Below are 26,363 nucleotides of genomic sequence, written 5' to 3'. Positions count from 1 at the left end.
AGCAGCTGCAGTATATATACCCTCGTTCTGTGAGATTATCTTCCTGAACAATTCACTAAGCAGCTGTACTAGTAATATTTACTGTCATTTCATGCACGAAAGAACTCGGAAACTTTAAATTTTTTTACATACAAAATTGTTTAAATAACAAATTAACATTTTATTAGACTTTCTCTTTACCAAACTGTCTAAATTGTTTTTGGATTACACCATAATTCCTCACACTATTAAGGACTATAGTTAAAAAAAAAAACAACCCACACACTGTCTTATTTGGGAATGTACAATTCTTTATTTTCTAACATCTGAGGACCTTTATCAAAGCAACAACCCTCTCACATTACTTTGGGAAGAAAGGCATGATTTTTTTTTTATCTTTCTGGACAGATATCACATTTTTCTGTGAAGACAAAACAAATGACACTACAGTTTGAATGCAGAGAAAGAATCTCAGAAAACCCCGAAGCCACTTTACTGAATCTCCTGTGAACACAGTTCAAAGTTACTTTTCCATGTGACCACCAATAGGAAGTAAACTGGTCTAAAATATAAAAGGTTTCAAGTGGTCACCACAGCAAGAGATATAGGCGGACACAATAAAGTCGCATGGACCTGTAAGGCAGGAATGTATGCAAATCCTTCTCAAATGATTCAAATTCTGATTAGTTTTTTGGGAAAATAATTTTTAGGGTGGCAGAAGTGCATGGGGTCAGTTGAACATCAATTTCCAGCAGGCGACACTGGGAGTCTGGTACCATCTGCTCAGAATTATTCACATCCTCTTTCCCTAAAGTATTTTGTCACATTTTTATTTAATAAAACATTCCCCCAAATATTCAAGTGCATCAGAAAACAAAATCTACAAAAAAAGGGAAAAAAGCCCCCACAAAAGAAGTGGGGAAAAAAAAGAATAAAACAGAAAAACACACACAGAGCAATGCTAAATCCCACTAGCCAGTGGTTTATTCCCCTGAAAATGTTCCTGACCTTTTGAGTTTTCTATCCAATTAAGCTGCCACCTCAAGACCCACATATACTACACAAGAGATTGTTGAACTTGAAATATCAGTCAGAAAAGAAAAAAAAAACAAAAACAAAAAAAACAAGGGATTCCTACCCAAATCAGTAGGTTTGGGGGACAGTGCACCGATTGTGAATGGTATGGAAAATGCCATCCAAATCAACTGATTTTTTTAGACAAAATTACAGTTCCAAAAGCAGTATTTGGAATGTCAGGATGGAATATGGACGGGTCTTGTGATAACTACCTCTTTTTTTTTTTTTAATTTTATTTAGATGCTCAAGCACTCAAAGGGTGGTTAAAACCAATGGAAAGTACTGAAACAAAAATATCTGAAGACGCCCCTTTTAACCTCAACATCATTAAACTAGTGCATTGTAAACAGGAAGTCCTCACAATAGTTTTTAATATTCATGTGACTCGTTATTTGGATTAAAACAGGTACAGTCAGTAAGATTGACACTGAAATCACATGTCTAAACTGCACAAGGAGGATATAGATGACTATGACATTGCTAACGCTCAGATCATGTCCTATAGCCAACACAGACCTCCAATCACAGTGCTGCTGGATCACCAAGTTCCCCATTTCCCTTCCTGGGATTTTCTTAGAAACATAACTGGATGTTACACAGGACATGACTGGTGTATGAGGCCAACATCCTTTCATGCATATGCACCTTGCAGTTAACAACGTGGAGACGGCAAAATCTTACTGACAGCACCTTAAATCATCTGATTTGCACCTTAAAACATGATTTGAATTTTGGGTGACCAAATTTTTTTTTTTATCAGTCGGAAGAATCCATCTCTTTTCATTTTACTCTTCATCTGAGATGTATTCAAGAATGTGTGTGTGTAACTTTGTGTGTTTGCGTGTGTTTATTGTTTCATTATGGTTTTTTTTTGATGATCTCTGTATATTGTAACAGAGTGCTCTCTCCTTATTCTCCTGTCAGTATGTATCTGCGGTAAAAAAAAAAAAAATCACCATCCAGATATGACCGCAGAATTACTGCAGCAGCACTGTCCAGTCGGCCCCTGCGTTCATACCAGGTTTACGCAGGGTTAACACAGACATGGAGGCATCAAACTCAAACTCCACGGAGCTATCCTTGCCTGTGAAAAACATTAAATAGGGACAAAACAATGAAGATACAGCAATCAACTCCATACCCATATGCATACGAAAAACACTGAGTGAAGTATAGAGAAAACATACCATCCATTTTGAGGGTGACCTTATTAGGTTTACTGGCGCCCAATATGACCACCTTCTCAATCCAAGACTTTGTAGAGAACTGACAATCTAGGCATAAGTTCCTTCACAGACAGGAAGAGAAGAGAGATTAGGAAGGGTATACATTAACAATGGTAGTGTGAGAGTGGCAATGAGTAAGAGAGAGAGGGAGAATATGCTACTGCAAGAAATCAGAAATAAGAAAATTAAAGGCCACTGTAGTACCTGGAGGTCAGAGAGTTGTTGGCAAAGGTCAGACTCCTGTGGACAAACTCTTTCTTTGTGTCGTAATTGAAGGTGTGACCGTCGTCTATATACAGCTCTCCTTCAGCCGTTCTCTGAAATGCAAAACGGCTTCGAATGAAAAGTGTAGATAAAACACATACAGCCATCAGCAAGCAAAACCAGGATGATTATTCCAAACTGGGCTGTTTCCATTTTTAACACAGGAATTGTTAATACTTCACTCTCAGGTCAAGGTCAAGGTCAAGTCAGATACGGTACCTGAGGATTAAGGGCCACAATTAGGGTGTAGGGGTCGTTCTCCATGCAAGAAGAGGACCGACGGACTCTGAGTTTCTTAGGAATGATGGACCCACCACGCTGGAACACTGGGATCTAGCAGAGACAAGTCAAAGAGAATTTTAAACACTTTGAGTTTAAGGCAGGAGAATGCTAAATGTACTGATTCTGGTACTTCCAATATTACACACCATTTTATAACAACCTAGTTTTGCACTATATCAGTATTCAAGAAGTCTGAGATAATATCTTACAGAACTCATGGTGACTGGGATGTAGAGGTTTTGAGCACCGTTGTGTTTCTGGAATGTGTGAACGTCATACCAAACCTAGAAGCCAGGGAAGACAGAGGGAAAGGTGGCATGAGGTTCGTTTTAAGAAACTATTGTGATAAAACATCAGGCACACCGGATTATTTAAATATAGGCTGCAGAGTCAGAGTAGAGGAGGAAACATTACCATAGATGTGATCACCATTTTAGAAGCATACATTTATAATCCAAACTCTCTTTAGCACAGTGAGAATGAGTAGTCCCAAAGCTGCCAATTACAGCCACCAAAATAACAGCGTAATGGGTTTGCAGTCACTCGGGAACAACACTGCCTGTTCAAAGACCAAAGGACCGGGGGGGGGGGGGGGGGGGGGGGGGGGGGGGCTGCCTATGCTAATACCAAAACGACATCCAAAACAAGTGCTCACTTCTCCAGCTCCAGGCAGGTAGGCTGTGACTCCTCTTGCTCCCTCCTCAGTTACAGGGTGGACCAACAGATCTCTCCCTGAAAGATAATCATTAAGATCCAGGTTAGTAAGACTGATACATATTGATAAAAAAGAAACATGGATGTTTAGTCCCCATCCTACTTGCACTGTTAAAGACGTTCTTCGGGTTAAAAAAAAATATTTCCTTCATTAGCTGTCACGGGGATTTAGTCATGAATGTACCACCTCTTCAGAACCCACCTATCCCCCAATGCCTAACCCCTCCCTTCCTTAAAAAAAAAAAAAAAAAACCTTGTCTTGCATCTATGTTCGTCAAAGAATTCCAGGGGCGCAATACGAAGGAGTAAATTGACGCTCAGTCTTATTGCGATGTATGCTTATGAGGTATTAGGAATCCGACCGATGCATTGATTGTAAGTCGCTTTGGCTAAAAGCGTCTGCCAAATGCTAAATTGTAATTGTAAATTGTACTTCTAAACTAAATACAACGTAACTGGCTCATATGACTTACCAATAAGGAACTGATCATCAATAGTGAAAGTAGCTGTGTCCTTAGGATATTCAACCCACAGTGCTCTAACATACACAGGGAGACACAGAAGATGAACACATAGAAATGAATGATACAGGGATTGGACCACAAGGATGAAACCGAAGTGTGACATATCATTGTCCCAGTCTATCTACCATGACTGCAAGCCTTTAAATTAAGAAGAACAATCAACTTCAATGACATGAATTGAAATATAAGAAAAATTCCAAATCCGCTACATTTAATCTCTACTCTAACTACCTGGTTACTCTCTCCAATCTCTTACCTCATGACGGGATGGCCGGTTTTGTGGGCTTGGTAGAACTGCTGGTACCAGTATGGCAGCAGGGCGTAACGCTGGCGGATAGCTTCTCGGATCAGAGCCGTGTTCTCTGGGCCAAAGAGCCAGGGCTCACGCCGTGGGGTGTCAAGATGGGCATGTGCACGGAAAAAAGGCTGGTATGCACCGGTCTGATACCAGCGCACCAACAGCTCAGTGCTGGGGTGTTTAAAGAAGCCACCAACATCAGCTATACATGTAAAAGGGAGAAAAAACAAAAGAGAGAGACATTTCAGAACTTCAGTTCACTATTTAATCTTGCGCATCATTGTGTATTGGGTACGCGAGTCTTGTATAATAAGCATTTTCAAGTGTTACTGTAGGAATAGACTGTAGAAAATTAAAGGCCAGTACAGTGCAGTACAGCAGTCCACCTCATACCCCCTGCATTAGTGCGGCCGAGAGCACAGACATTAGGCCAGTGTGCAGTGTAAACTACTGGGAGCTCAGAGGGGAGACTGTCTGGTACTGACCTCCGCACAGAGAAATGCCCACCAGCCCGAGACTCAGGCACATAGGGATGGAAATCTTCAGATGGTCCCACTCCGCAGCGTTATCCCCAGTCCACACCGCACCTGCGAAAAAGAGAGGGTGAGAGAGGTCAGAGCGTCTGAATCTGTTACTGTACAAATGTGGCTCAAATAGGTCTGCTTTCCCTTTACGATCGACTGGGCTCCTTTAGTGTCGCGACGCTTTTAGACAACAAAGAAGCTGTTCTATTCTACACACTAGAGGGCGACACATCTCCACTAACCATATCGCTGTGAGCCAGCAAAGAAAGCCCTGGTGAGCACGAATGGTCGCTCGGTGCCTCCGGAGCGCTGGATCTGACCCTCAGTTGTGGCCATGTGCTAAAGATAATGAATACAGAGGAGAGATGGAGAGGAAGAGGTGGTAAATGTACAAGCACAGACATCAAATCACAAAATGGGGAAATGGAAAATACAACAGTCATTACATTAAGAAACAACTTGTTTGAAAACTGTGTTCAGTTGTTTCTTAATGTGTGACAGTTGTTATCAGCTTTGATTGTACTCTGCGTAACATGCTTGTGGCCAAAGCTGTCCTTCTGTGTTTAGTGAAAAAAAAACTCTAAGATGTTGAAAAATATGTGGTGTGCGATTTGTTTCGGTCTCCTCACCACATAGAGGCCATAGAGGTTGTGCACATCTCTGTGCTCCCAGTTTCCGTGCATAGCATCTTTGTGCATGGTGACCTCAGGCCCATTGAACACAGATGGCTCATTCATGTCATTCCACGTGTAAAGGTTTTCCATAGAACCCTGGAACAGAGAAACAGACAGATAACACGTGGCAAATTAGATAAGCCAAAATATAACAAGTAATAAATTTGTCAGTGTAGTCATATGTGTGTGTGTGTGTGTGTGTGTACGTATGCCTGTACGTATACACACACACACACACACACACACACACACACACACCAGTGTTTCTTCGAAAGAACTTATATTAAGTATGTTAACATATTAACATAATGTACACAGGCTTGTTTCACTGTTATCAGCCTTATCTCAGTTTAAAAGAAGATTTTGCTGATATACTGTCTTTCAATGTCTTCGTTAAACAGAGCAATGCTAAACGGAGAAGATAAAAACAGTGACATCTGAGGTGTGCATAAAGATTGCCTTGAGATTGTCCCTCTGCCTTTCTCCACTGTTTAAAATGTGCTGTGTAAACTGGATGACCCACCTTCTCCGATAACACTGGAGATTTTTTAAATATTTAAACTGCTGTGACATGACATACATAGTGTTGTTATCTTGCATATCGCTCTAGCCTACATAACGGTATTTCTATAACACAATGTAAACAGTGGCTCGCAGTGAGAGGTTTTATTATAGTGCTTAAGAGAAGTCTTACCTCATACTGGTCATAGGCAAACTGGCTGGCCCACCAGGCTCTCATTTCCGGGTTAGTGAAATCAGGATATCCAGAGTTTCCTGTGAAACACAGAGGAAAATAAACACATTGACAAATCTGTATTCCAGATCTGCTCGACTAAAAATATTTTGCCATGCAGAGATACACAGGTCACCCTGGGTGGAGTCGGATCCACTTACAAATAGGTCTGTTGCACAATGTTCGGCACAGTACCAACGACCCCGCACTACATTTTCACAGAGAGCTCTTACCGGGCCAGCACCACCCCTCGTAATCTCCACCATCTTTGTTTTTCACGTAGAAGCCCCTGGAACGAATCTCACTGTGGATCTTGTAACTGCCATCCACTTTGATGTGGGGGTCCACAATAGCGACCATCTGAAAAGGCGGGAAAAAAAACAGTCTTAACCAAATGAAATTCATCAAGCTTTCACAGTTCTGTAAAAAAAAAAAGGTATTAATACAAGGAAGAACATATAAGCCACCTAAACGATAACTCGTAGGTACATGGAAACCTCCTTTTTCTTTCATTTCTTCATGTTTAATGCCTTACAGCTTGTACTGATCCCCTTTGTTGTACTTATGAACACGTCCGCGTCCCTCACCTTGCGTTTCTTCTCCATGATGCCCTGCAACATCTCTTTGGGCTGGGAGAACTTGTGCGGATCCCAGGTGAAGTAGCGCTTTCCGTCCGTGTGTTCGATGTCCAGCCAAATAAAGTCATAAGGTATATCGTGCTCGTCGAAGCCCTGGTCCACCGCCCGCACGTCATCCTGGTCATTGTAGTTCCAACGACACTGGTGATAGGCCAAGCCAGCAAGAGGAGGAAAGGACTGGGTGCCTGAGAGAGAGTGACGACAAAGGACGGAGAGAAATAAGTAAAATGTGGAATATTTAAAAAAAAAAAAAAAGTTTTCTCGTTTCTGTAATATTTGGTGCTCTCACACGAAAAAAAAAACACCTGCTTTTTGTACCTGTGAGAGAAGCGTACTGTGCAAAGACATCAGTGGGTTTGGGTCCCAGCATAACGAAGACGTCGATGATGCCGCTCTCCGAGATCCAACGCACGTCAGTCTGAGGCGTCTCGCTGGCACCTTGAACGTAGTCCAGCATCTTCCCAAACACCGTCTACAAAAAGGAGATGTGAAGCGTTGATGCTGTTTATGTACGGTTAAGCCGAGCGTTTTAATCACCCATATGGTGCATAGACAGTAAAACAGCAAGAAGTTAACACTGAACTCATTTAGGACAAAGTGAAATTGGAGTAAAATGGGAGTTGGTGCCGTAAAGCTTCTCACCTTCCCTGCGGTGTTGGAGCTGATGTCCACCCAGGTCTCTGCCGCATTGAGCCAGAAGATCCCAAGTGTTCTCTGAGTGTTATGGGCCAGTAAGACTGGTACGTGACCATAGAGAGCCATCGGGTTATAAAGCTCATACTGAAATACATCCAGATTATACAGCCTGTACGGGTCCCCTCCACTGCCAAAGACCAAGAGAACGACCGCGTTAGTAAATCACATGCTTATCCCTGACCAAACACACAGTTATTCACAGAAAAGGAGGAAGAAATGCAGCAGCACAATTCAATCGAGACTGATTATGAATCCATTCCAAAGATGGTGACCTCAATGAAATCAAATTAAGTTTATTTGATATCCCAAAAGTGATTTTCTAGAAGATGGCAGATCACATTCATACTGAAGGTTCAATTATTTTGAACTGTCCACTCACTCTGTGGTTTTTAGTTTGAGACTGTCTGCGTGTTCTGGTATTCCGTAGACATGTTCCACACCAGGGAGAGAGAAGTCTAAACTAATGGAGGTTGGACCTGAAAAGGCACGGAGGAGAGATTTAATCAAAGCTCAGTAAGATATTACGTTAAATTGTCGTTTTGGTTGGCCATCAATTCTGAAGTAAGAGCACAAACCATCAAATGAAGTTTTCTATACCTATATCTCCAATATGCAAAGCAAAGTTAAATAGTTTATCCCCCCCCCCCATACAAACCATTTGGTTTACTGTCTGCATGTGATTTAAATGTCTCCTCCCACATTCCATCTTGTACTTCATCTTTATCACTCTCTCCATCTGCTGCCTAGACAGAAATGAGTAAAAATGAGCACAGAGGAACACAGGGGAAAAAAAAAAAAGGTGTACATGTTTTCCAGGACAATAAAGAAAAAAAGGAGAGTCTCTTCTGTATTCATACAACAAAAGACTATGAGACATCAAGTATGTCACCTAACTTGTTTTAACACGATCGTTTACACTGATTGCAGTGTTACATAACCTCTAATGCATGTGGAGGAACTGACCACAGGGTGACAGTTTTTAATGACTTACAGAGGGAAATGCTTGAGCAGTAAGGACAATATACCAATTAGAGTTTCACAGACGATCTGATGTAAAAATGAGACTTGCATACACTGTGACTCTCTATCTCACAAACATACACACACACACACACACACACACACACACACACACACTCACCTACCTTATCTTCCTCCTGCTGCTCAGCTCCATCTACATTTTCATTCTTATCTACACCCTCTGCGTCGGCTTGCCTGAGCAGGCGGAAAGAGTGTGAGGGAGAGAGAAAAAGAGAGAGAGAGGGTGACAAATATCAGAGAGATGTACTTTTCTTTCTCTACTGACACAGCTGAAGTAGCTACTAATCTACCACCAACAGCATACAGTGTTTCTCGTAACCGTAATTCAAACTGCAATACGGATGGGGTGTGAATCATTCCAACGTAATTACAGGGAGACAAATATTAAACAATAAAAGATGAGAAATGAAAGGAATTTTGAGATTCAGAAGGAAAGGGTCGCAACACATAACTACAAAGCTCTTAACAGCTTCAATCAAAGTTCTGGTAAAAAAAAATAAGAGAACATATAGAAGTAGCTACCTGGGAGAATTGGGTCACTTTCTAAGGAGTGAATAATTTATTTATTTATTTTCAACTTATCAATTCAGAATTTATAAATTGATGCATGATAATGCTTAATGAATGCTTAGTGTTTGATAAAACAAGATTATTTTGGTTAGGCTATGTGATAACATGAGATTATTTTGGTTAGGCTATGTGATAACAGCTAGACATACTGCCCTAAATACCAAGAGGTTTAAATAGTAAGCTGAAAAAATAGCACGCCCAATGCTGAGATTTTAACAGTGATTATAATTCTATAACATATTTATACAAGTTATGCCTGCACAGTTGAAACATATTCAGCTGACTATCTAGCACTGATGCGCTCTTTCTGTCTCTCTCACACGGAGTCTCATGCCAACACACATACACAATGTATAAATGTATGGATTTACCTAGAGAATACCCATTTGATTTTGTTCCACATGCTATCAATGGTGCTACTTATTTTATAGGAGAGACTAGGAGATGAAGAGGAAAGGAAAATTGAAATAATGAGAGGAGAGAGATAAGAGAAGGGCAAAAATAAAATGACAATGTGAAAACAAAGCAGCAGCACGATGAATACTTCATGATGATATGCAATCACAGAATGACACAGAATGTGACAAACGGCTTTGCATGCTCGGTTGCCATGACAATTAAGAGGAGCTGACAGCCATCCCCCCTCCCAAGCTGTTGACTATTCACCTAAATACATTAACTTCTAAAAGCTAAAACACATGGTTTGCAAGAAATTAAAGCATTAGAAAAGCAGACTAAATAATATTTTTTTGCCCAAAACATTTAGCAATGAAAAAAAAAAAAAGCACAGAACTGACAGATGACTCTCCATCTACTGAAATACAGAGGTAACAGAGATATTACTCTCTCTTCTTTAGTGACTCAAGACACTCACGTGTCCTTGCGTAACCTCAGGTGCTCAAAGGCCAGCAGGCCACGGGAGTTGAGTGACAGCAGTAACTCTGGCCCCTCCATGATGTCCAGCCGGAAGGGGCGGGCACTAACGATCAGCCTCTGAGACTCCGCCCCCAGCGACAACACCACACCATTATCATCCTGAGACAATACAGACAGACTAGAGAGAGCAAAATACACACAATTTAGAGAGAGAGAGAGACCAAGGAAAATGTTAAAAGGACAACAACGAAAGGAAGTGATGATATAAAGGAAAGAGGAGAGGTGAGAAGAAAGAGAAATAACAGGAGTAAAAACAAAGGAGAGTTATACAAGTTAATACAAGATGCTGGGGTAAATCACATAAGCTGATTTGGTCCTCTAGATGAACAGAGGATCAGTTCTCTTGCAGCCAACAGCACAGAACAGACCGACACTTACGGCTCTGTGGGAGGCTCCGCAATGAGCACGTCTGGCACCTCAAAACGAGGCTTCAGAGGTTTCAGTTCATTAATCTTCACCCGTGTCATATTCCCCTGCAACCTGTACAGCTCCAACAGCAGGTGCACCTGGAGACAGAGAAGGGAGGGGGGGGGGGGGGAGGGGAAAGGGAAGGAAAGGATTTCAACAGAAACAAAGGAACATCAGGATCTAATCAGATGGCTAGATAGTGTTGAATACTGCGTCGCAGATAGCGCACGCAATGCAGCTGAAAAACAAATTTTTACGTTGAACAAGGAAACTAGATGCTCTGTAGCCATTACCATTACTATGAAAAGTATGTTGGTTTGCTAGAGTTTTATTCATATAGACAGACCTTGTTGTTGTCATTGATAAGCTGCAGAGTCAATCTGGAGTCACTGAGCTCCAGGGTGTCCAGCAGGGCTCTGTATGGAGATTGGCCTGGCTTCATCGCCCGCTGACGTCTATGTGAACAGGACAGTTGATTGTAGGAGAGATCATTAGCTAGCTCTGATTTGCATATGTTTCTTGTATATGGGTATGGATCATATGCTGTTCAATGCAAGAACTTAATTAAAAGTGATTTTTGAGGGGAAAAAAAAACAGTAACAAAGGCAGGGTTTTTGCAAAGACTTTGAGAAGATGGTTGGGACCACGTGTTCTCTGTCAATATTAGAGATTATTCGTACTTACTTGCAGAAGGCACTCTGGTCACATGTTTTGAAGTTTCCACGATCCACAGCTAAAGACCCGCCGACAAAAAATGTCACGCATACCATGAACAGCAGCCCCATTCTGCTGAGGGGAAGACAACAGGAGGCGAAGGACATGAAATCACAGATCTGATAGCAGGAAGTTAAACACATGAACGAAAACAGACAAGGAAATATGATTACTGAGGTCGAACGATTACTGAACTTGCTGGCTAAAGAGACTAAAGTGAGATTGCATAATCATTTTCATTATAACCAAAGATATTTATACAAACCTTTAGTGGTTAGTGACAATAGTTTAGGCTACTTGAACTTGACGCTGATTTTTTTTTCTTAAATCTGTCCAGACAGAACAACGCTGCCAGACAGCACATCATATTTATTATCACTCTGATTTTTGAAAATAATTAATGTCTGATTAGCAATTACGACACTCGAACTAAGGAGGATAGCTACTTGATTGGATTTCAGTCACTGTGTGCTAAATCACACTGCCTTCAGCTGCATAGAAAACTGCATATTAACTTTTTCCACTTTAACAGATGACCTTATAAACCCTTGTAGTTATTTACCCGATATTATGCATTTATGTCAGTGTTTTAACGAAGACATTCAACGAGATTAGCGATGAAGCAACGATGGCACTTCTGCACCCCCAGCTAGCTGGCTAACTTGCCGGGTGATTATGAACCAATGACTCGTCACTTGCTAGCTTAACCAAGCTAGGCTAAAATAGACTGTAGCCACGCATTCACCTCCGGTATAAGCATCCTCCTCTACAATTAGAGTGATATCACCGTTAATCCCTCATCGGTCGTAAAATGATCATAGGGTTTTGATCATTTGTTAAGTAATCACGACGAATAAATATTTCTCAGAGTAATGCAAGATTGAAGAATTGACTAATTTCTTTGTTTTACCTTTCAATGAAGGAAGCCGCCATCTTGGCCATACACTATTAAGGCCAAACCCCCGGATCCCGGTTTGTTTGCTCGGTCTCCTCTACACTCGCAACGGAAATCCCAAGAGGCTGCATTTTCTATGGGAACTGATGTACACGCCAGCGTAATCTATGCATTTGCACATGCGCAGATATAACCTGTTGAGGTTTAAAATTCGTGAGCTTCCTTCATTACATGTTGTATGAGCTATGCAACATCAGTACTGTGTGCATGAAACTCTTTCTTGTTCCGCATATTAATGTGTTTTCATTGTTCCCGCGTTTAATGCTACTTTGAAATGAATAATATAATTGATAATAATAAGAGTGCTGTGGCTTCAAGGGGTTAACAAGTAGCCTATGAATTTCAGTAGAACCATGAAAGTGGTAAAACCACAGTCGTTTTCTTGCTCGTAGACAAGAGAATATTGGTACCTCTTGCTGTGTTATGTGTAACCCCTCATGAGTGACTACCACAGAACAGAATATTTTTTAGCATACTCACATTAGATGACACATTAAATCAATGAGGCATCTTGAAAGCACATTTTACTATATGTTTTTCAGACAAAGGAGATATGTGAAAACAAGTAATAAACTGAAACAAAAGTTTTGAGCCTAAGAAAGTGGATTTTATAAAACATACAAATATAAGAATTTCTTGTCTCAGTGCTTGATGGGATAATTCTTCTAACATGAATGAACAAATAAAACAAAGAAGTTTTAATATACAAAACAGAGTAAATGCTTAGCAAAAGAGCAACTAAACATTTTTACATGTTTCAGTTACACATAAACATTGAAATGGCAATTCTACTCATAGAAGGTAAAAAAAAAAAAAAAAAAAATTAAAGGAATCACAAGTCCAAAACGAATTATTCTCCCTTTTAAGTCTCTCAGACCTGAAACCTCCAACACAGATGTCCAAGTCTGTCAATGTTTTTATGCAGGACACTGTGAATGGGAGCAGTGTAACGTGCCACGTCACCATCACGTGAGAAGTCGCGGTAAAACAGTCCTTTCTCTGCGTTAAACGTGAACTTCTGTGGCATGGGGCTATTCCCTCTCATATACTCCCATACACCCAGCAGCAGCAACCTGACTTCAAATGGTGAGAGGTGAGGGAGGACTTCATGAATATTACTGAGAACCGGAGGCAGGAGCTGACCTTCTCCCATGCAAGATACAAGAAGGCAAGACGCTTGGAGGTGCCAGGGGGAGTCAGCGACTGATGACTCCCGTGATGATTCCCAGTGCGTTAGAAGGGTAGCGAGAAGGCCCCTAAGGACAACCGAACAGTAACATAAAGCTGGCCGCCCGGCTGCCACCACACGAAGGAAGTGGAACAGGACAGGATTCGCTTCAAAGCACCGGCGGATGTGGATGTCCCTCTCGACGGTGGTCTTGGCGTGTTCTTCTGGTGGCCAAGACAGTTCTCCGTTTGCAACGTCAGGACAGATATTTTCTACGAGCGTCACAGCGATTGTCTTGGCTGCTTCGGCATTTATTGGAATGGGCTCGTCAAACAAGGGTGGCTCTCCACCATGCTGAAATCGGCCGCCACCCGGGACAGCACCGGCTCCGTTACTGCCATTATTACCAGTGCCTCCTCCTCCTCCACCAGTGCTGCAGCACTGGACTGTGACCGCAAGCAAAGTCTGAAGATTCTGACTGACCCGCACTGGGTCTGGCTGAGCAGAAGAGTGCGGTGGTTTCAGACCCTTTCCGATCACTCCGGCATGGAACACCGACCATACGCTACCAGAGAAATTAACAGTGGTGCCAAACTTGAGGTTCACATCAAGCAGCGAGACATCCAAGTCAGGCTCAAGAGTGGACGAGACTGCAGAGTCCTCTCCAGGACTTTCGTGTTGACCTCCGAATAAATCTCTGTTGCCCTTGTGCAAGGCTCCCTCCACAAGCTGCTGAAGTACTGCTTTGAGGGTCAGTGGTGAATGAGCAGCCAGACGGGACAGGAGCCTCATGGAGTAGCTCACTGCTTCTCCTCCTACTTGCCCTCCTATCTTCACCCCTTCTCCTCTCTGTCGCAGCGCTACGAAGAAATGTGCCACGGCGGCTCGGCATATTAGGAGTAAGTGAGCTGAGGATGCAGCTCGGGGTAGCTGGCTGCAGGACAAGAGACGTGCTGCCGCCCTGGATACTATCATGTCTCCATGAAGAAGCAGTGAACAGAAGTCATGGAGGTGGCTGGAAACAGCTGCCCCGACTTGAGAAGCCATTGATGAACCTGAACCTCCCGTTGGCCCTCCCTTCCGGTCTTCCTCTTGACTTTGCACAGCAGTGGCCAGGTTGTTTAAGAGCTGTCCTAGCTCTCTACTGTTCAGATTCTGGGTGTGAATCTGAGCCACACAACGGGCAACTGCAGCAGGTAGCAACCCAGGAATGGAGGTTGAAAGTGGGGAGTGGAGTTGCGAGGCCAGTGCCAGTTCTTCAGGGTTCCTTGCTTGGGTAAGCAGTTGACAAAGAGCTTCTGTGGCCACGCTGGGGCCTCCATAAACAGAGAGCAGGCAGAGAAGCTGATGAAGCCACAGGTGTCTCTTGCGCTCCAACCTGAGAGTTTCTGCACAAAGCTCACCAACATGGGCCTGCAGCTCCTCCAGGAATGGGATCACTCGAGGCATTGCTGTCACAGAGGAAGAAGAGGAATGAGGGTGTGGTTCATCACCCTCAGGACGATTATAGACAAGCTTGTGCAGGTGCAGCAGAAGCATTTGGAGGAGACGGTCACAGGCTTCACGTATCCCATCATGTGGGGAGGGAGTGGGGCCTGATATGATGACAGAGGCTGGAGTGGCCGTATCAGCCAAGAATCTGAGAACTCTGGTTCCACCGGTGGGAGTCTGGCTAATCAGATGTACTGCTAGGCCTAGCATGTTCTCCAGTTCCTCTCTAGGTAGGCCCTGAAACTGAGCCTGGAGCTGGAGTAGGACAGGTGGACGGAGAAAATCCACCAGCTCAGTGGACACGGCGCCCAGGAGAGTTGGGGAAAGAGCAGCCAGTTGGAGCAGGAAAGGCACAGTGGCTCTGCGGAGGTGAGGTGAGCTCTCCCACCCTCCGGCCCCTGAGGATGGGGGAGGAGCAGATTGGGGTGGTGGTGACAGGCTATCCTGGAACATTCTCAGAAGCTCCTTCTTAATACTGTCAGAGTGTCGAGATGCCAAATGTCCGAGGATACCCACTACAGAGCCAATTTTGGGCACCCTATTACTTTTGTCAATGGCTGCCACAGAGGGAGGTGTAAGAGCTGTCTGCTGTGGGTTGGCCTTATCTGAAACTACACTCATTGTTGATGCAGAGTAACCATGTGCATAAAAGTCCTTGAGCCCACAAGCCAGCACTCGACTGATTATCGTGCCGGGGAAAGCAGAACCAATGTGTGCCACTACCCAGTCAAAATGAGGTGAGTGCTGCACAGAGGTGTCCAACAACGCATCCACGCAAGCGTCGGGGCACCAGGACAACATGGCGGCCAAGCACTGGGAATAACACTCCATTAGGGAGCGAGTGGCTGCACAGGACATCCACAACTGAAGCAGCTCATTGAGACTGGAAGAATGTGGGGCCGCTCTTCGCCCTGCATGTTTACTGCTCAGCTGGCCCAGTAGGTCCACAGCCCAGGCAGACACTAGCGGAGCCCATGCTTTGGGATTTAGTCTGATGAATTCCAAGAGGACGCCATGAATCTCTTTAATTACATCTTCAAGATTTGAGACGCTATTATTGTTTCCTCCGCCAGTATCATTCCCGACGTTTTCGTCTTCTGCCTCAAGGTCTTGCAGGAAAGCGGCCACATACTCATCGTACACCCCCCTTAAGTGCTCCAGAACTGCACCACGACATGCAGGCACGGTACGGAGAAGACGCACGGCACAGCGCGCGTGATCACGGACACTGAGCTTACGCCCCTGTGTCTGGTCAACCCCACTGATGAAAGCCTTGATTTCCAAAGCCAACTCTTGAGGACTGCGAGAAAGTCAAGCATGAGAGAGAAAGAGAGAGAGGAGAGAGAGAGAGAGACAGAGAGAGAGAGAGAGAAAGAGAAAGAGAATGAATGAATGAATGTTGATGTTGGAGGTGTGGAGTGTAAACAGAAAGAAATGCTACTTAACAACGGTAAATCAAAATATACCGGTCAGCTGCACTAATTAAAGTCTCTACTTGTTACGTTTACTGTAAATGACATCGCCATAACACAGAAAGGCACAAACTGAAAGGCATCTAGGGAGAGTCAAGAGAAAATAACTGATAGATGTGATATCTGGCGAGGTGTAATACGTTATAGGGCAATTCGATTCAAAATTCATTTTTCTTTCGATTGAAATTAACATTTAAAAAATACAACCAGCTGTTGGCTCGTCATCCACCTCGCTTAATACCAAATGCAGTCAGTGCTCCTTCACTTACCTATATGTGTTTTGAGGAGCATGGCACAGTGAAGTCTGCATCGCTGGCAAGGCAGACCCGTCAAACATCGTGTTACTGCTTAAACCGGTTACTGCATTAACAGGCAATTTTTATACATAGGTTATACACACGAACAATCCAAGAATGCGATCAGTAACTTAAACTCTCCTAGGTATTAATCAAACATTAGCATAAGTTAGGCGAGTAATCAAACACCGGAAGTAGAATGACCGCTCTTCATCGGTGTAGTTTTGGTCACACATACAGTTTAAGAGGTAATGTCGCCCCCTATTGCTAGGGGAGAAATGTGAAAAAAGATAGCCCGGATTTTTTTTCAAATTGTTGGCTTTTATTTTATTCATTTAGCTATATCTGTATTTGAAATACATCTCGTAAATATATGAACACTCCAAATTTTCTATTGTCTTCTGATATAATAAAAGTTAAGTTGGTAGATACATAATCCCTTACATGCACATTGAAAAACATTCATACATACATACATTCATACATTCATGGGGTCACTCAAAAACTCAGTGTTTATTAACTCAATGTGTGAACAATGGAATGATAAAACAAACAGATTTATTGTGGCCATAACTATTTACTGATAAATTCGTTAAAGTATAACCTGAATTGATGTACCGTATAGTCCTACTGAAAAATGCATTTAAACCATAATCTGGACAAAGTACACGGAGGCACTACACGGTTATCTCTCGTCTTTATTTTGCTTTTATTTTTCCCTCAAAAGAGGCTCATTGCCACAATTCCTACAGGTGTCTCTAAGATAAATGAAAAATATGAAAGGAAACTCTAACTGGCAGTCATTTGAGTCACCTGCAAATGATTCTCTAAACGTTTCTGTTGTATTATAAAGGTGGCTTCATTTACAGGAACAATCTGGGTTAAACATTATTATTTATCAAGAAAGTTTAATTAAACTTAAAGAAAGAAACGGCTCCTCCTGTGCTAAGTATGATGAGCAGAGCATTGGATTGTTTACACAGTATTAGTGTAACCATCTCTGAAGTTAGTGTTTCTAACAACACGTCATCAGAATATTCATAAAGGGATTCTGTGATTAACTGGAGCTGATTCTCTGATATACGGGCACGATAAGAGATAAAATCCCACAGCCTGTGCAGGGGCGCTCCAATATGACCTCAAATTCGACTTTAAATCAAACATATAACTAGTTGGTGTTTTAGGAATACCTAACGCACCAAACAACTCAACACAGGCTGTGGAAGAGCTATATTTCTACAGTACAAAGAGCCTATAGTCGTTATTCATTAACAAGTCTCATGTCTTCTACCTATGTGATTTAATTAACATTTTGTTTTAATCTGTGTGGTTTACTGTATGCAGTCCAGCTTCACGAGATGAGCAATGCATGATGTGTATCATCGGATAAAACCCATTCAAGGTCGTTTTCTGTTGTTTGTATTATGTTTCTAACCTATATCTACAGTTTCTGAACAAATGCACTACCGAGATTACAGGATAAACAGTCTGAGACATGCTGTGCAGGCTACTGATTGGACAACACCCATTTCGCGTCAGCTGATTTGTGCCGTCTGATGTAGCTGGAATCCCTGTGACAGCAGCACACAAAGTTCAAGCCACCACAATCGACAGTGCCAATTTCTGCATGTAAGTAATGAGTAACACGATCTAAGATTAATATTTTTACATCATTATTCGTCCAGTCGATGAGGGTCTGTAGTCTACTATTTCGTGTCTAACGGTTGCCTTCAACATAAACGCAGCCGTGTTTTTAGATCAAACGATGAGTGAATCGGTTTTCGAAGCAAGCTAACGTAAAAAAGAACCGTACATAGCCTTCGTATCAAATGAAAGTTACTGTTTAGTCGATTTGTTACTTCAGGTAACAGATATCACATAAAGGCATGGCTATATGCTTGTGAGTCTTTATATTGTTTACATCGTTTAGATTGCTTAGATCTTCAAATGTTTATCCTTAAATCGAGGCCAGTTTGGAAAAATAAGGGGACGGCAGTTTAATGGTGATTCCTTGTCTTAAACGTAAAAAAAGTGTCTGCTATCACCAGCACCTGATTTGATTAACAACCAAGCAATTAAAGTGGAAGTCACCACCTGAGCCGTAACAAGGGAAAGATCCATGGCACCAACTTTGGTAAGTACGCTATATTCGCATTACTTTTAAAAGCTTTTTTTGATGTAAAAATCGGCATTTTATTCTTTTAGTGTAATTTGACTTCGGTGGCATTATTGAATTGTTTCAAAGTAATGTTGAAATTTCGTAAAGTTGTCTCATGTCTTAATTCGGGTGTTTCGTCGTCCGTGTTCTACACAAGATATGTTTTCAAACAGATGCAGTTGCTCAGTAAAATTGTTTCCTTAGTGAACGCTGTCTGTCAGTTTTGCGTAGGCTACCATCACGTCCCAGTGAGGCCTCACAACCCCACATTTTATTATCGTGTGTAATTGTTGGACGGATGAAAGATTAAAAGTGCAAGGCAAGTTAAAAATGTTTTTCTGTAGGTCAAACTTTCACTGAGACAGTAACAGAGTATCTCGTTTTGTCTTTCCAATGCTGATTTACAGTATGATGAGAAGCCAGAACCCGGAGATTTGATAGAAATTTTTCGTGGATCTTACCAGCATTGGGCCATTTACGTCGGAGACGGCTATGTTATTCATTTGGCACCTCCTTGTGAGTTTTATTATGACAGCTCTTAAATGTTCACACCTTTTAATCTATTTTAATTTATTTTAACCCACCTCGCACCCTGCGCTCTCAAGATTCTGGATTATTAGTCATTCCAAGAGTTAAAAAGAAGTCCGCTGGCAACCGAGCCTTTTCCTACCGCTCTCCCTTCCTTTGGAATGGTTTACCTAAAGAAGTTAGAGAAGCAAACTCTCAATACCTTTAAAACAAAACTAAAGACTTATCTATTTTCTCGAACTTATGCATGATATAATTTTGATTTGACTTTGTTATAGACATGTAAAGCCCTTTGAGACTATAAATAGTGATATTGGGCTCTAAATAAATATTATTATTATTATTATTATTATTATTTTGTACAGCAGTGATTAGTAAACAAACGAACATTTATATCAAGCAATTTATGAGTTTTCTCTATCCATACCCCGTGTAAAACAAGAAGTGTTATCTTAGTTATTTCCATTGCTATGAACATAACCCCTGCGTCCTGAAGAAAAGAATTAAATGTCTCTCCCTCTATAATTCTCCCTTTTCTGTAGCTGAGATGGCTGGTGCAGCTGGTACAGCTTTAATGTCAGTGCTCAGTGACAAAGCCATTGTGAAGAAAGAGGAGCTTTGGGAGGTAGTGGGAACGGACAAGTATGTCATTAACAACTTGCTTGACAAGAAATATGAACCACGGCCCATTAAGGTGATTCTGCGGGAGGCCCAGAGACTGGTTGGTCAGGAGCTGCCCTATTGTGTCTTCAGAGGCAACTGTGAGCACTTTGTCACTGAGCTGCGATATGGGACTGCAGAATCGCGCCAGGTACCGATTACTGTAGCTTTGTCAATATTGTTAATGTGATAGTGGGTGATACTGCTTGTTGACATTGCTGCAATTTAAATTAGTGGTGGCTTCTAGCTCTAATCCAGTTCAATAATACAATAAAAGCTATACCATCGATTTGATAAGAAAGCTAATGTTGAGATAGTAAAATTGATTTGTCATGAGATCTTCATGGATTTCCAAATGTCTGATGCAACTATTACAAACATACACTTATAAGTCAGCCTCAACAAAAGAAAAGAACATGAGCGAACACTTCAGATTCAAAGAACAAAAAATGACAGAACTCATTGATTTTTTTCCAAAGGAATTCATCCAAAGCTTCATCCTTCTTGTTTCGTTGGACTCTAGGTGCGTAAAGCGGCGGAGGTTGGTCTCGGTGTGGCTGTGGCAGGTCTGATCGGGGTGGGGGCTGTTGCTTTGGCAGCAGCTCTTTTTGGTTCAGGGAAGAAAGAGAAGAAAGAGACACAGTGAACTCCAAGCTCAATCTGAGTCTGCCCAAAGCACACACGGTCACCAGCAGGCCTTCGGACGTCTCCATGTTACACTATGCATTTTACTTATAGAAAAAAAGCAACAGCGTGTGATCTTGAATATGTGATAATAGAAATCAAATTAAACTTGCAGGCACTGAATAAACCCGTCTAAGCAGATAGTTTTGTATTTTGCCCTCTAATGACCTTTTTTGAACAATGATCTTTTTAGATCCTTTTAATGCCATTTGTATGTATGGTTTTAATTGAGCTGGTCTCACTGATCATCAGATAATAAGCTACTGTTTGGTAACAAGTTTGAACTGGTTTTGCCAAATTAGATATGACTGATTAAAACTATTAATCTTGTTTGTATACACATGATAATAGAGGGAAAATGTTAGCACAATTTGATGATGTTATAATTCAAGGAAGCATGAGAGGGAAGTAGTGAAATATCAAGTCAAACCCTCCTCTTACCATCTGAATCCTTTGAGTGATCAGTGCATGGTGGAGTTTGTGAAGAAAACAGTCCCTTTAAGTAATAAACTTTATATGATTTATGATGACTCAGGTGTGTGTTTAAATATTATATTAAAAATAATCAACCAAATGATTATTGTCATGTTTATTCTGTCAACTGTTTATATACTGACATATTTGCTGTTTTTAATCTTAAATAAACCTTGACTGATAAAACATTTTGCTTTTATCTGCTGTGAAGACTAATAATTTTTTCAACATGCACTGTTTGTGTGTACCATCAAGATGTTTCTTGTGACTTTGAGGAATCTAGCTAATGCAGTTTATTGCCAATACACATAACAATGGAGATATATTTGAATGCAATATGGTGTGATGTCCAGTTAACAAAGCCCTACAGCCTACTTGAGTGAATTTGCAGCAAAGTAATCCAATAAAAACTCTCTTATGTGCCAGTCCAAAAGTTTGCAACACTGAGAGAAAGCATCCCATTGTAGTTTAGAAATAGACAAAAAGTTTGTTCACACCCTGATCCTTTACATTTCTTGAGCTTGTGTGTCATATCTTTCATAAAGAACAAAATGAACGTGGCCTTTCAAACTGCATCCATTTCGTAAGAGTAAATAATGGCTAAGTGAGCCAGGCCCTTAGGTGTGGTACCAGGAATGCTTGATAGGTTTCGTTTTGTGATGTCGCTTTTCTTCCTAGCATTACGGACCCTAGAACTGGCATTTCATCTCAAGTTAGTCTAGGGATGTCACAATATGCTACCCTTACCCCTCTGCCCTAATACCCTGGCTCAGCAGTAGGGAAATTGAGCAATTGTGCTCAATGAGGCTACTGGGGTTAGTTAAATTAAAAATGGAGAAAAAGAATCAAGTGCCAATGCCTAAGTACAAATGTAGTAGATCATCCTTAACCTTACGTTCGTGGTATGATAATTAAGGCGCCTATTTCCTGTCTACAACAGATGATATGGATTTGTTTTAAATGTACCTTGGCAGGGAAGCAGGAACTCTGGCTACAACTGATAAACATCAGTACAATAAGCAAATGTGACCATGACAGCCAGGTCTTTCATGCAGAAACAAGGAGACAGGAAAAAAAAAACTTGACGAGTTTGTCAAAGCTTGAAACCTATAACATTTTTATTGAGGTAAAAACTCAAGGTATCAAACAGGTCAAATGTAGACTTCTGCTCAAAAATATCTCAACATCAAGCATCCCAGTAGGTATTACAATCGGCATATCAGAAGCTATTGTAACACCACACTTGTTGAAAACAGAAACATTTTAAGCCTCTGGCGTAGTAACAGACTTGAATGGCAGAAGAGACAAGTGTACCTCAGTTCCTGACACAATCAGGAATATAGTTTGCGGCTGCAGTTGCAGAATTGCAAAGCCAGATGGCATCTTGAGATACAGAGTCTCTAGAGCTAAAATTAGACTGCGCATGCCAAGTATTCGTTTGGCAGTGTTGCCAGAAATAGCATTTCCTGAGAGCAACCAGTATAATAATATACAAGCCAGAGTCTTAAATTACAGCTTTGTGAACAGATATTTCAGCCTAGTCTTAGAGTAGTCTTAAGTACAGTAGCAAGATGAGTGTTTCTTACTCTCAATTTCTCATAATTGTACAGTGGACATAAAGGAAATAATAAATGTACAAATTTGGAATGACGGCCAAGCTTAACTGCATCGTTAAAACACAAAAGACTATGCTGACATGGGTTGAGACGTGTTGATTTAAGCCTACTCTCTTAATTGTCTTTTATCAGGTCACTTTGCACAAAAGCGTCTGCCAATGAACAATTGTAAATGTAGATGCAAATGAACAAAAGAATGTCAAAAATGTGAAACCATGACCATGAGCCTGTTGTCAAAAACAAAAAGAAAACCGAAAACTGAAGCGTTTTGCAAAGAGCTAATGCCTGCAAGACTGTTTTCAGGCAAAAGTTCACAGTAACGTAACAGCAAAATATAGGCTCATGTTAAAAACTATTTCATGATCCGCATTTGAAACGGTTTTCAACTTGAGCCCTTATTTTTCTGTTACGGTGGCACTGACGAAAAGACAGCAGGCGGAGCTGGAGGTAGCAGAGCTGAAGACGTTAAGATTTGCGTTGGGAGTGACGAGGATGGACAGGATTAGGAATGAGTATATTAGGGGAACGGCTCATGTTGGGCGGTGTGGTGACAAAGCAAGAGGGGCGAGACTGAGTTGGTTTGGTCGTGAGTGGAGGAAAGATGCTGGGTATACTGGGAGAAGGATGCTGAAGATGGAGCTGCCAGACAAGAGGACAAGAGGAGGTTCCAAAGAGAAGGTTTATGGATGTTGTGAGAGAAGACTTGCAGGCAGTTGGCATGACAGAGAAAGATGCTGAGGACAGGAAGAGACAGAAACGGAGGATTCACTGTGGCGACCTCTAATGGGAACAGCCGAAAGAAGAAGAAGTTAAAAACTATTTCAGTATTTCAGTATCATGGTCAGTGCTTCTTAGAGGTTACATGACAGGATTATCTGAGGTACTATTTTGTAACTAGTCTTTAGGAAAGCAGCAAGACTTATGATTTGTGATCTCAAATTCTGACATATCTAGATAAAGTCTTGTGTAAATGAAATGGAAACCAGTAGATTTGATTATATCATTACAGCGATTTCGATGTTTGTCTCCAGTGCCTTCACACTAAACAAAAGAATCTTCCCTAATTTCCCGCTTCACTGCGCTGTAAGAACGAGGCGACATGTGTGTAAAATATACCATTTTTCATAATGGAGAAAGGCAAGGGATTGGAGAGCATCTGAAATATATTAACATTCAGGATGTTGCACTTTAAACCAGTGTCGTGTTCTACTGAGAAAATCCTTACAATTCTCAGAAATGTATACCAGACATACCGTAAATACAAGACGTCATTTGCATTTACATTTGGTTGTTTAACAGACTTTTTTTTTTTCAAAGTGACTCACAAAGAATTATCTGCAGGCCAAAATCAACACATCACAGTGCGTGAAAGGTAGTGCAAAGAACAACTCAAAGGATTTTATGTGGCTTTAGTACTTTATTGGGTCCAGGATTTTTGTGATGTTTAGACAACAGAAATGAGGTTAGTACTTAAAATGTCAGAGAGATTTGAAAGATTTGAGTTTTGTGGTGTTTTTTTTTTTTTTTTTATGTGTCCACTTTGTCAGAGCTCCTTATCATCAAGTGTAGTTCCACCACATCAAGTGTGGTTTCCTTGTGTACTAACCTGCCCCCATTGTGACTGAAAAACAAAACCAAAAATAATGTAGCAAGATCCATGTATGATCAATACCTTGACCCTTTGTGGTTTTTGTTTGAGTTACCCAAATATGACACAGAGGTTATAGATTAGTTGTAGATTCAAGCAATTTTTGAAAAGTAGATCAGTCAAATTTAGTTAATCAACCTTACAAAGCATACGAAATGGAAATGTGAACATAACGGATGTCCAGTTCCTTTTGACATGTAAGGGCCACTTCAGATTTGCTGCAGATGACAAAAGCCAGTAATATACAGAGCATGGAGAGGAATGGACTTGAAACTTAGTGTGTATTTGATATTTGGTAATTCTCTGAGGTGTGCAGACATTTAAAAGAAATCACGTAGGTCTGCCTGGAATGAAAATTTAGTTTAACTTGATTTTTGAAGACGTGAAGCAGCACTATGTATCTGCCAACCCACCTTTTATCTGTGATATGACTCAATAGATGGTCATGGCTGATTTCGCCTTGAATTGGGCTTCACAGTAGCTCAGTGGTTAGCATTGCTGCCTCACCGCAAGAAGGCTAGGTTCAAATCCTGTCCCAGGTCCTTTCAGTGTGGAGTTTGTATATTCTCCCATGATTGCATGAGTTTCTTTCAGGTGCTCCAGTTTCCTCCCACCAAAAACACATGCATGCTAGGATTAGCACTCCTGTCAGTGACCTTGACCAAAGCAAAGAGGTGCCCTAGCTCATGGTTTGTGTGTATCTGCTCACTGATGTGAGGATCGTTTAAATGCAGAGGCTCCATTTCAGTGTGTGTGTGACACACAAAGTTCTTCTTTGTATATTATAAAAGACCAAAAGGTAAGTGAGGGTTTAAAGCTGTTGAAGAGACACACAGATCACATAGTAAGGTAAACCCATTACTACATTCATTTTAAAATTGCATTTGTAATATTTATTATTTTATAGAGTACTGTGCCGAAGTCTAAGGCCACTCAAGAAATTTATGTTTAAAGCCATTTATTGGGCCAATAAGGGTATATTTGCTTGTACAAAACAAAACAAAACAACAATATAATACTACAGTGATTAAACATAAACATTAATACAATAAAAAGAAACCAGAACTTCAAAATCAATTTCATGTTTAGTTGAAATCCTTCTGATTTCTTTTTTGCAGGATATATTCTATGTATAATTTTAAATAATGTTTATTTAACTTTACTTGTGATACAATTACAGTTGAACACACACAAAATATTCTCATAACAAGATCTTTTAAGTAATTGTTTTCTTTGATATGTTGGTGTGGTTAATAACAATTGTATAAATCAGATGGTTAGACCATTACTTAGCAGTGTTTCTATAGCTCCCTTAAAATGTGTCTACCAGTAGTGATCAATGTTTCCTTTTTTAATGCAGGAGGATATTTGAAATTCTTCTATTCTGAAGTCCTTTTCTTTCTACAGCACAATCCACTCAACTGGTCATCAAGAAATCCAGCTGGTCATCAAGAAACCAAAGCCATCTGGCCGCTGTGGAGTGAAATCTACTTTATGTATGCCCTATAAAGGTTGGTGTCATGAAGTATCAACAAAATACATATTTTACTGTTAGTGAAACAACATAAACCATGGAAAGGAACAAAACTGATCTACAACTCACATTACAACACTTTAATGAACAATGTCAAAAAGGAGATGATGATGATGATGATGTGATGAAAATGAGATGCTGCATACTATATTCGAAGAAACTGAAAGGAATAGCCGAACTCAAGTTCGAAAAGTCTACACGTAAAGTACACATGAACGTGCAAAACACAATGAACAAACTATTTACAGTATATACACATTTTAGGACCCTTTCCTGTTGAAACAATGGCCCTCCACAAAGGGCTTCTGGAGGGCAACAATCATTTCATGTCAGCTGACTCGTCAGATATGACGAGAAATCACGTGACAGCAGTGCACTGCG

General features: G+C 41.1%; 3 protein-coding genes across 5 annotated transcripts; 1 reads left to right on the top strand and 2 right to left on the bottom strand.

The window, feature by feature from the left end:
• Window positions 1-281: 281 nt before the first annotated feature.
• On the bottom strand, window positions 282-12,291 carry ganabb (glucosidase II alpha subunit b). Of its 2 annotated transcripts, XM_030765015.1 has the most exons (25): window positions 12,209-12,282; window positions 11,269-11,373; window positions 10,931-11,039; window positions 10,555-10,682; window positions 10,115-10,294; window positions 9,612-9,677; window positions 8,775-8,844; window positions 8,285-8,372; window positions 8,009-8,105; window positions 7,576-7,756; window positions 7,252-7,405; window positions 6,883-7,118; window positions 6,529-6,655; window positions 6,257-6,336; window positions 5,518-5,658; window positions 5,131-5,227; window positions 4,850-4,951; window positions 4,323-4,566; window positions 4,016-4,080; window positions 3,484-3,560; window positions 3,038-3,112; window positions 2,766-2,879; window positions 2,487-2,599; window positions 2,244-2,344; window positions 282-2,140 (listed from the first exon to the last, which is right to left on the bottom strand). In XM_030765015.1, exons 1-25 carry the CDS (start codon window positions 12,238-12,240, stop codon window positions 2,034-2,036), a joined length of 2,889 nt encoding a protein of 962 aa, XP_030620875.1. In that variant the 5' UTR covers window positions 12,241-12,282; the 3' UTR covers window positions 282-2,033. The 2 variants fall into 2 exon arrangements, with proteins under 2 accessions (XP_030620875.1, XP_030620876.1); XM_030765016.1 differs by lacking the exon at window positions 9,612-9,677 and having other exon boundaries at window positions 11,269-11,370; window positions 12,209-12,291.
• An 833-nt stretch (window positions 12,292-13,124) lies between these two features.
• ints5 (integrator complex subunit 5) lies at window positions 13,125-16,721 on the bottom strand. Its single transcript, XM_030766613.1, has 2 exons — window positions 16,654-16,721; window positions 13,125-16,212 (listed from the first exon to the last, which is right to left on the bottom strand). The coding sequence occupies exons 1-2, from the start codon at window positions 16,719-16,721 to the stop codon at window positions 13,125-13,127; spliced, it is 3,156 nt and encodes a 1,051-aa protein (XP_030622473.1).
• Window positions 16,722-18,242: 1,521 nt separating this feature from the next.
• On the top strand, window positions 18,243-21,346 carry LOC115804360 (phospholipase A and acyltransferase 3). 2 transcript variants are annotated; one of them, XM_030764756.1, is made up of 5 exons: window positions 18,243-18,309; window positions 18,729-18,814; window positions 19,246-19,354; window positions 19,909-20,177; window positions 20,550-21,345. In XM_030764756.1, exons 2-5 carry the CDS (start codon window positions 18,800-18,802, stop codon window positions 20,670-20,672), a joined length of 516 nt encoding a protein of 171 aa, XP_030620616.1. In that variant the 5' UTR covers window positions 18,243-18,309; window positions 18,729-18,799; the 3' UTR covers window positions 20,673-21,345. The 2 variants fall into 2 exon arrangements, with proteins under 2 accessions (XP_030620616.1, XP_030620617.1); XM_030764757.1 differs by having other exon boundaries at window positions 18,271-18,309; window positions 18,713-18,814; window positions 20,550-21,346.
• Window positions 21,347-26,363: the final 5,017 nt, after the last annotated feature.

Source organism: Chanos chanos, chromosome 2, assembly GCF_902362185.1.
Source record: "Chanos chanos chromosome 2, fChaCha1.1, whole genome shotgun sequence".
Classification (NCBI taxonomy): Eukaryota; Metazoa; Chordata; class Actinopteri; order Gonorynchiformes; family Chanidae; genus Chanos; species Chanos chanos.
This window is presented reverse-complemented; position numbering and strand designations above follow the sequence as displayed.